The 9438-nt window shown below is 34.7% G+C and overlaps 1 protein-coding gene across 4 annotated transcripts in view; it reads left to right on the forward strand.

Annotated features, from left to right (window-relative positions):
• Positions 1 to 8794, forward strand: part of HLTF (helicase like transcription factor) — a 50835-nt gene extending 42041 nt beyond the window's left edge. For all 4 annotated transcript variants that reach the window (XM_049867264.1, XM_049867265.1, XM_049867266.1 and 1 more), the window contains 3 exons: positions 275 to 455; positions 4197 to 4277; positions 6560 to 8794. In XM_049867264.1, coding sequence (XP_049723221.1) covers positions 275 to 455; positions 4197 to 4277; positions 6560 to 6712 — 415 coding nt within the window. In that variant the 3' untranslated portion in view covers positions 6713 to 8794. The remainder of the gene's footprint in view (positions 1 to 274; positions 456 to 4196; positions 4278 to 6559) is intronic.
• The last annotated feature ends 644 nt before the right edge of the window (positions 8795 to 9438 follow it).

A 9438-nucleotide genomic window follows, 5' to 3' on the forward strand; every position in this document is an offset into this window, starting at 1 on the left:
GAATTTTATCTAAGTGTTTTGATTTTGAACAGAAATGGAATTATTTAATGTTTTACTAGCTTTTGTTTATTTCATATGTCTAAAATAACATTCAAAATCACAATAAAGGGTATTTTCTGGATTTTAAAGATTAAGTTCTGAATTTTCTGGCATACTAGTAGGTGCTTGGTAAACATTTGTTAAATGAGTGAAAAAATTAAATGAAGACATTTGTAATTAATTAATATTTATTATAGTGTAGTAAGTGCAACTTGTCTCTCTTTCCTCCAAATAGAGCCTCTGGATTCGTATTTACTCGTCTGGATGGTTCTATGGCCCAAAAGAAAAGAGTTGAATCAATTCAGTGTTTTCAAAATACTGAAGCAGGATCTCCAACTATCATGCTTCTGTCTTTAAAAGCAGGTGGAGTTGGTTTGAATCTTTCTGCAGCTTCTCGAGTGTTTTTAATGGATCCGGTAAGTAGTTTTGTGGGCTTTTAGCCGTGTTATTACTACCATTTGCTGATGAGTTGACCGTGACTCACTGCAACCCCATGTATCAGAGTAGAACCGTATTCCAGAGGGTATTCAGATGCCAGTTTGGGGGAACTAGATCCCTAGACTTTTTTTCCAAGGTGCCTCTAGGTGGACTCAGACCTCCAATGACCTTTCAGTTAGCAGTGGAGAGCGAAGGATATTAACTGTCTCTACTTCCTTAAAAAAAAAAAAAACAACTCACTATTTGATAAAAACGCTCATAGTTGTCATTACAGAAATTCTTATTAGGCAAACTAGAAGTTCATAAGAATAAATTAGTAAATGTGTATTGGGGGCTTTCCCTTAAGTGCTTTACATATGCCAACTGAAATTCTCACGTTAGTTTATTATTATTATTATCATCACTATTTTACATATGAGGAAACTGAAGCACAGAGAAGTTAAATAACTTACCCAGCATCACAGCGCTAGTAACACACTAAACCAGGATCAGAGTCCATGTTGTTAACTGTTTATATGCTATGGTACTTCTCTTCTGTGTATGGAATAAACGCCTATTAATTTAACTAGTTTATATGCTATTCTACTTCTCTTCTGTATATAGAATAAGTATCTATTAATTTAACTAGTTTATATGCTATTCTACTTCTATACGTAGAGTATCTATTAATTTAACTAGTTTATGTACTATTCTGTATATAAAACCCAAAAAACCAAACCACTGCCGTCGAGTCGAGTCCAACTCATAGCGACCCTGTAGGACAGAGTAGAACTGCCCCATGGAGTTTCCAAGGAGTGCCTGGCGGATTCAAACTGCCAACTTCTTGGTTAGCAGCTGTAGCACCTAACCGCTCGCTATGCCACCAGGGTTTCCGTTCTGTATATAAGTGTCTATTAACTAATGAATTAGGAAAGTGGTTCATTCAGCCAACAAATGAGATCCTGCTTTGTGTCAGGCACCTGGAATCTGGCTGTAAATGAGAAGGACAAAATAGTGATCTATCTTCATGGTGTTAGCGGTCTGAAGTTTTAATGTGCATAAGAATTGTGTTAAAATTCTATTTTTGAACTCTGCCCTCAAAGATTGTTTTTTTTTTTTAATTTATTTATTGTGCTTTAGGTGAAAGTTTACAAATCAAGTCAGTCTCTCATGCAAAACGTTACACAGACCTTGCTGTGTACTCCTGGCTGCTCTTCTCCTAATGGGACAGCACATTCCTCCTCTCCACCCTGTATTCCCCGTGTCCATTCAGCCAGCTCCTGTCCCCCTCTGCCTTCTCATCTCGCCACCAGGCAGGAGTCACCCCCATAGTCTCATTTGTGTACTTGAGCCACGAAGTTCACTCCTCACCAGCATCGTTGTCTAAAAGATTTAGTTCTTGATGAGACCCAGGAAACTGCATTTTGAACATTTAATATAGGTGATTGAGGTGCAGGCGGTCCAGGATCACAATTTTAGAAATACCACTATGGAATGTTCTGGTTAAATTCTAGTACCTAATACAGTGTCACCACTTGTTGTGCGGTACAAACACAGGGTAAGAATGGGAGCTAAAATTCAATCTGACTTTCACTCCCCCAGCTGTGTGACCCAGAGTATCCCCATAGGAGTGCCTTGTTCTGATTGTACTTAGGAAACGTTTATGCTGGAGGCACCCGGTACTAATTTAGTTTTTAATTTGCGCTGGGTACTATTTGGGCATACTATTTTGGTGCTTCACAGATTTAAAATTTGTAGTGTTAAAGCATGTTGCCTGAAACTCAGAATATTCATAACATGTAGAGCTCTGAGATTCAGATTTGAGCTATTCAGGTGAGGCTACCTAGTTGATGCGTGTAAATGTTACCAAAGCTTTGTTTTCTCATCTGGGAATAACCTTTCCTGGGAAGTTTATGACTAGAGCCATATTCAGGCATTAATGAGTTTCCGATTGATGTCGTGGATGGCAGTGGTCTATTGTATTTTCTTGCCTTAGTAACTTGGGTGAAGTTTTAAATCTTTGTTAGGATTTTAGTATTTTCTGGCTGTTATATTAAAAAATCCATTGTAACTGCAGATTAAGTTACATGTTAACTAACCCCACGATATCCTGGAAGTTGATTTTTGGAACAGATTCCCAAATTATTTTCTGCTTTTTACCGTCTTAGGACCTGATAAGGAAGAGGCTGCTTAATATCAAAATAGTGTAATTTAATTAGTATTATAAAGTTGATTAGAGAGTAAACTCTTGAACAATTAAAAAGTTTTTAGAATGTTTTGGCAGTTTTGTAGTAACCTGATTGTTTTTCACTGAGGTTTTCAAGCTTTCCAATGTTCTGTGTAACAAAACGAAAGCCAGGTTCCAGAAATTAGTACAAGTCAATAAAAAATTGGGTTTTTTTTTTGCACATGAAAATCTTTTTCCTTTTCATATGGAGCGCTGCATGAGGGTTAGCGTGACGTTTTGATATTCCATTGTGAGCTTTTGTATACCCAACTCATTATCATGTTCCTAAACGAAATACAGGCAACCAAAAAGAACATTTTACCTGGGCTCTTGGTACAGCGGTTTAAAACATATCCAATTGTGAAATATAAAATATTAAACCTGACAGTTTGGGAAAGTTATAAGCTAAGTATGTTCTTAATGGCAAAACTTTCCCTTTCCATAGATTTCAAGAGAATTAAAGAACAAAAAGTTAGCCTAATTATAAATCATACTATAAATACGTCAGTTACATATACAGCTATGATTTTGTTCTTCTTTTAACCTATTGAGGAGGGGAAAAGTAATGATCCTGTCCAGATACTAGGAGCCCTGTTGGCACAGTGGCAAAGCGAAAGGTCAGCTGTTTGAAGCCCCAGCCACTCTGAGGGAGAAAGGGCCTGAAGGTCTGCTTCCACGAAGACGACAGCCTAGGAAACCCTGTGAAGCAGTTCTGCTCTGTCCTGTGGTCGCTGTAAGTTGGGATCAGCTCAGCTTGCTGGCACACAGCAACAACATCCAGACAATTCTATTATTAGAACTACTTAACTCTCTTTCTAGATTGAAGAACTCTCTGTCTTTTTGGTTATTTCTACCTCTTGTTTGTTTTTCAACTCAAGACATTCTCATGATAAAAAAGTTTACTTTGCTAATGTTACTTTTTTAGCTCAGTTTTGCAGTCAAACTAATTTCCAATGCAGGTATAGAAAATTGTATCAAAAAAGTCTTAAAATAATTTTTAGGACTTTTGTTATTCCTGAAACCTTGTTTTATAATTTTATTTCATGAGTGGAGGAGAGTGAAAGAAAAAAGAACCAAAGACCAACCAAAGCAGAGAGAACTTTTTATAAATGGGCCAAGGAATTGAGTCTTTTTTTCTGATGTAAATCAAGTCATCTAAGAGGATGTGTAAACTTTTTTTTTCTGTTAAGCAGATGCGAATCGCTTTAAAATGAAAACATAAAAACCACAAAGCAGGAAGAAATGATTAATAGCAAATATTTATGTTGGGTGCTTCCTATGTGTGTGTGTGTGTGCGAGGCCCTTGACTGCATACTGGAAACAATGGAGTGCAGTGACAGCCATGAGAGGACCTGCCTGTTGTGGCAGTGATGGCAGCGGGAAAGGCAGTGTTTTTTTTTTCCAGTGGGTCGTAATGTCAGTATCTCAGTCAGGAAAAGGTTGGACAGTGCAATGAAAGGACTTGGCAGCTCTCCCAGACGGGGCAGGAATAAAGGACTCCTCTTCTTCTCAGGCCTGGAATCCCGCTGCCGAAGACCAGTGCTTTGACAGGTGCCACCGACTTGGCCAGAAGCAAGAAGTTATCATCACAAAAGTGAGTTCTTAAACCATCGCTTGTAAGATTAGGTTGAAATGTTGTTTTTTTCCTCTTTTCTTTGTACTTACACAAATAATGTTTGAATATATTATTATAAAAGATTAAAATAGAATTACACGGAGCAAAATATGAGGAAACCACCATTAGTAGTTTAATATATGTACTTCAGGGTCCCGTACTGAAAATTTACATACTTCTTCCATTTATATATACGTCTCAAGAAAATTTTTTTTTAAGATAAATGGATCATACTTGATTATTCTGCAGAACGTTTTTGTTTCTTAACAGTACGTGCTGGAGACTTTTCAATATTTGTACATTTAGGTCAAATGCATTCTTTTTAACATCTGCATGGTACGTTTCATAATACGGGTACATCATAATTTATTTAACCAGTCCAATTTTTTGCTAATACAAATAGTGCCCTAATAGGATTTATCATACGTACGTTGTGCATATACAACTACCTAGATTAAGAAAACTAGACTTCTGGATTTATAATTTTTATTAGATGACTGCCCAGTTGCTTTCAAAACAGGCTTAATGGTATATGAGAATGATGCAAATTTACGCTTACGTTTTACCCTGTTTTCATAGCTACAGTATAAACTATGGTTAGAGTAGAATATAGTTTATAATATAAAGGAACCTTTTTATACATTCTGACTTGAATCCCTTGTTTTGCAAATTGAAATGATCTCTTGCTTATTTTTGAACTTTGTTTATCTGCTTTTTGTCATGAAAAGTTTAAAAATTTTAAGCGATATAGAAAATACCAACTTTTCTCATTTAGCTTCTGGATTTTAAGGTCTTTGAAGGACAAGAAGGTTTTCTCAACATTTGTAAAACTGTTCTCCTATACTTCTGATTCTTTTGAAAATTTTATTTTGTGTTTTGTTGATGGTTAGTGATATGTGGGTGTACGTCTGCCTTTATTCTTTTGTCAATTGAGGGGCCATTGGTTCCATCACTGTTTTTTGAAAAGTCTGTCCTTTTTTCCTGACTGGAAATGCCACTTTATCATGAACTAATTCATGCGTTTTCACATTGTTTTACAGAGGCCTCTTTGTGGACTCTGTTCTGTTCCATTGATCTCTTCCTGTTTCTAGGACAATATTCTTATAATTGCTATACTTTTATCAAGTGTGTTTTGATACCTGGTAGGCAAAAGTGTTCTGATTACCCTTCCTTTTGAAAATTCTATCAGTTATTCCTAGTATTTACTCTTACATTGAACTTTACTGAAAATCTTGTTTGGAACTTATAATCGTATTGAATTATGACTTATTTGAGAACTGCCTTCTTTATAAATAAGGAGCGTCCTATCCAGGAGCATCACCAGTCTCTCTCTGTTATATATCTTTTCTGTATATTAGTAAAGTTTTATAACACAGCTTGTCTTTCTTTAATTACCGCAGTAACTAGGATCTCTGTACAGTGTTGAATAGTAGTAGTGATAGTAATTGTTGACTTGTTCTTATTTTTATTGAGAATATTTTTATTGTTTAACATGGAGCGTGTTTTTCTTAGGTACCTGGTATATACCCTTAATAACGTTGAGGACATTTTTTTTGTTCCTGGCTTAATGAGGGTTTTTATGAAGGTTTTTTAAAATCAGGAATAAATGTTGAATTTTATCAGATATTTAAGCGTTTATTGAGGTGATCATGTGTTTTTTTCCTCTGTAATTTGTTTATGTTATGAATTATACTGGATAATGACTCATCGTTGCATTCCTGGAAAAATTATTTTTTTAAAAAACGTAGTACTAAAATCATTTTACTAATAATTTTAGTTACAGTTTTGCATTTATCTTTGTAGCTTATAGTTACCCAAATAGTTTTCTTTTTTTGTGCTGTTCTTTTCTGGTGATGGAGTTATGAGATGTACCTTTGGCCCTAAGGCCATATTCTTTATATAGAAAAATCATGTGGAGTGATAAGGGAAAGCAATGCTCAGATATAGTTAATTTGTGTATTTTCATTATAATGACAAAAAGGGGTGCTAAACCAGTTTTCCAATAGGTTGTTATTACACATTCTTAAAAACTCTGTAATATTTGTACGAAAACAAATTTCTTTATCGTAGACCAATGTTCCCATCCAGTTTCTTTTTCTTTCATTTTTTTTAGTTAGCATATTTATCCTCATGCCTCTCAGTAATAGTTCATGTCATTTTCTTAGTAGTGCTTTTTTTTTCCATCGAAGATTTTAAATAGTGACCTAAAGTATTTAACCAATTTAACTCCCCCCCCCCTCCTTTTTTTTTTCTTTTTAAAGTTCATTGTAAAGGACTCTGTTGAAGAAAATATGCTGAAAATACAAAACACGAAGAGAGAACTTGCAGCTGGAGCTTTTGGAGCTAAAAAGCCAAATGCTAATGAAGTGAAGCAGGCTAAAATCAATGAAATCAAAACTTTAATCGATTTATAATTTGGGAAGTTTTAGTAAAGTCAGCTTGGATATACATACAGAGGTTTTGGAAATGAGAAAAATGCAGAGTTTTAGAAATGAGGCCTAGAGAGTATGTCTTCTGAAAGGGGCATATTTTATATTAGGGAAGAGGTATTCTTGACACATAATCTCTTCTATACATGATTCTATTTTTAATGATATTCCAAATAGCAATAAGTTCTGTTCTATACTGTGGCCTAAAATAATTTTTTGAGAAAAAACTGTTACTTTGTTATTCAATTTTTCATAATACCTATGCTGAGTATTTTCATATATCTCCCAGGTACTCAGCTTTTTCATATTTCAAATGAGGTCAAATCTTTTATACTTTTGACCGAGTAAAGAGTTATTTTCTATGTTGGACATGCGTGGTTACTCACCAGAGCCTCCCGTTTGTGATGCAGTGGACTCCCAGTCCTTGTCAATGATTAATATATACATTGACTTTACAAGAGATTGACTTTATTGGGTTTTCGGAAACCATATTTGCATTCCAGAACCAAACCTTATATAAGAGACCAAAGTCCAGGTTAGCAAGTTGCTTGTAATTTTATGTCCATGGAAAAATTAGAGGCTGCTAATAGTGCTATTTCTCCATGTTAGTCAGGAGGTACTATAGTCACTGTTTAAATGTAACTTGATGTTTAAGGTGTAAATACAGTCTGTGGATGTGGGAGAAAACCAGTTCTACCCAGTTTCATTTGAATATTTAAATTATGCCTTGCTAAATAGATATTTCTATAAATAGATAATTTTTATTTATATAGGTTTTTGGGGAAATACCTTTATAAACTTTTATAACTCAGAAGACTGCTGTATGTGGACAGTATGATATCTGGATGGAAGTTGGGCTGGAATACTGCAAGGTCATTTCAGCCCTTAAAGGCATCTTAATCCTGAATGTGAAAATTTCTTCATGTGTGTTTAGAATGAGAATTTGGTTTTGGAATTTAGTGATTCATTCTTACATCTACCTATAGAATTAGTCATCTTTTACTTACTTTTTGTTAATATGCAAATTAACGATAGATACCACACAATTCCACATGACTCTTTGAGTCACATTTCAAACAATTAAGATGATAAATTTAGGGATCAGGTTAGGTAGTCACTGGTGGTGTTTCCTTAAGGGAAACTTTTTTTTTTTTTTTAATCCAAAGAAAGATTACTTTCTGTAACAAGAGAAGCTTTGTGCTCGATGATACAGACTTAAGAACACTTTAGATTTTACTTACACTGTTAGAAGGGACGTTACTGGAATTAGAGGGGGTTGGAGGCAGTGTTGTGCTGTGTGGGACACACTGAAGGTATGTCAGGCCCGTCACCAGCTAAGTCCTCTCCTCTCTGTTCCCTGTCTCTTGTTCCAAGGGAACATTGGCAGCATCGTAAGGGGGTGTTGATGAAAAAGGACCAATACATCTCTCTGCAGTTATAAGAGTGGAATGATAACTTGGGGTTGGTCCACTTGCATTAGGAGCAGTAGGGGAATGCCTTACCTTTTGGGCCTAGTTACCTTACATAGTGCATATGGGTCCCAATCTGCATGACAGAAGGAAATCAGGTTGATTGGGATCTCACACAACATGGAAATGGGAATTTTCTATATATCAATAATCCAGTGGGATTAAGTATAAAAAGAGTTTTTAACATAAAACAATACAATCTACTGTTTGCTTAAAAAGGCAAAGCCTCAAAAACTTACTATAAAGGTAAAGACTTCTTTACCCAAACATTTGCAGAGTTATACTTTTAAATACATTTGTAACGATAAGTTCAGCAAGTCATTTAAAAAATGCCTTTCTGTTTTTGTATACTTCTGTTAAATGGTGGGTTTTTTTTTGTTTGTTTGTTTTTTTGTTTTTTAATTCTAAGAAAACATGTAAACTACTGGAATGAAAACTTCACATTATGCTATGCTGTTAATTCTGTTTCATGACTGAGTAGAATAATAGTTTCAGAAATATATTGAAAATACTGTATTCACGCTTGTGGTTCAAACTGAATTTTGTGGTTCAAACTGGATTTTAAGTTTAAAATCAATAAAGACTTCAGAAATTTTTATTTGGTTCCATAATTTTAATGACTACTTCATCTTTTAAAAAATTAATCTTTCATTAAATATACTTCTGTGAAGATGTCTATTTTGCATAATTACTGAAAAAAGTACTGTGATTAACTGAATAATTTACTCGTAATCCCACCACCTTTTTTCGTTTTGCTCAATTTAACTGCGACTGGATTTCTTGGTCAGAAATTAGAGTATATAAATTTTTAAAGTTTATTTTAAATGCCTTGATCTTCAAAAATCTTGGCTCAGGTTTTTATTTCCTCATCTGCAATAAAGGAGTTCTGATGATTTCTACATATAGTGGTATTAACAGGTGACACTCGGGATCATTGTAGATTTCTAATTACAGCTCTTGGATGGGAAATAGTCAACCAAGAAAATACTCCTAAGCAGTTTATTACCAGTGAGTACCAATGAAATTATCCTCAGGTGTATGTTTTCTCTTGGGGGATGTCAAGGACATTAGTGTATGTTTTGTTCCTCATTTTATTTACCGTACTTGCCAGAGTTTTATTTATTAGATTTTGGATGACAGACATTAAAAACACGTGGGCAAATTCTGTCTCATTAACAAGAACTCAAATGTTTATCCTTTAAGTTTTTAGCTACGTTAACTTTAAAATATCTACAAATGGTA

Source organism: Elephas maximus, chromosome 23, assembly GCF_024166365.1.
Source record: "Elephas maximus indicus isolate mEleMax1 chromosome 23, mEleMax1 primary haplotype, whole genome shotgun sequence".
Taxonomy (NCBI): domain Eukaryota; kingdom Metazoa; phylum Chordata; class Mammalia; order Proboscidea; family Elephantidae; genus Elephas; species Elephas maximus.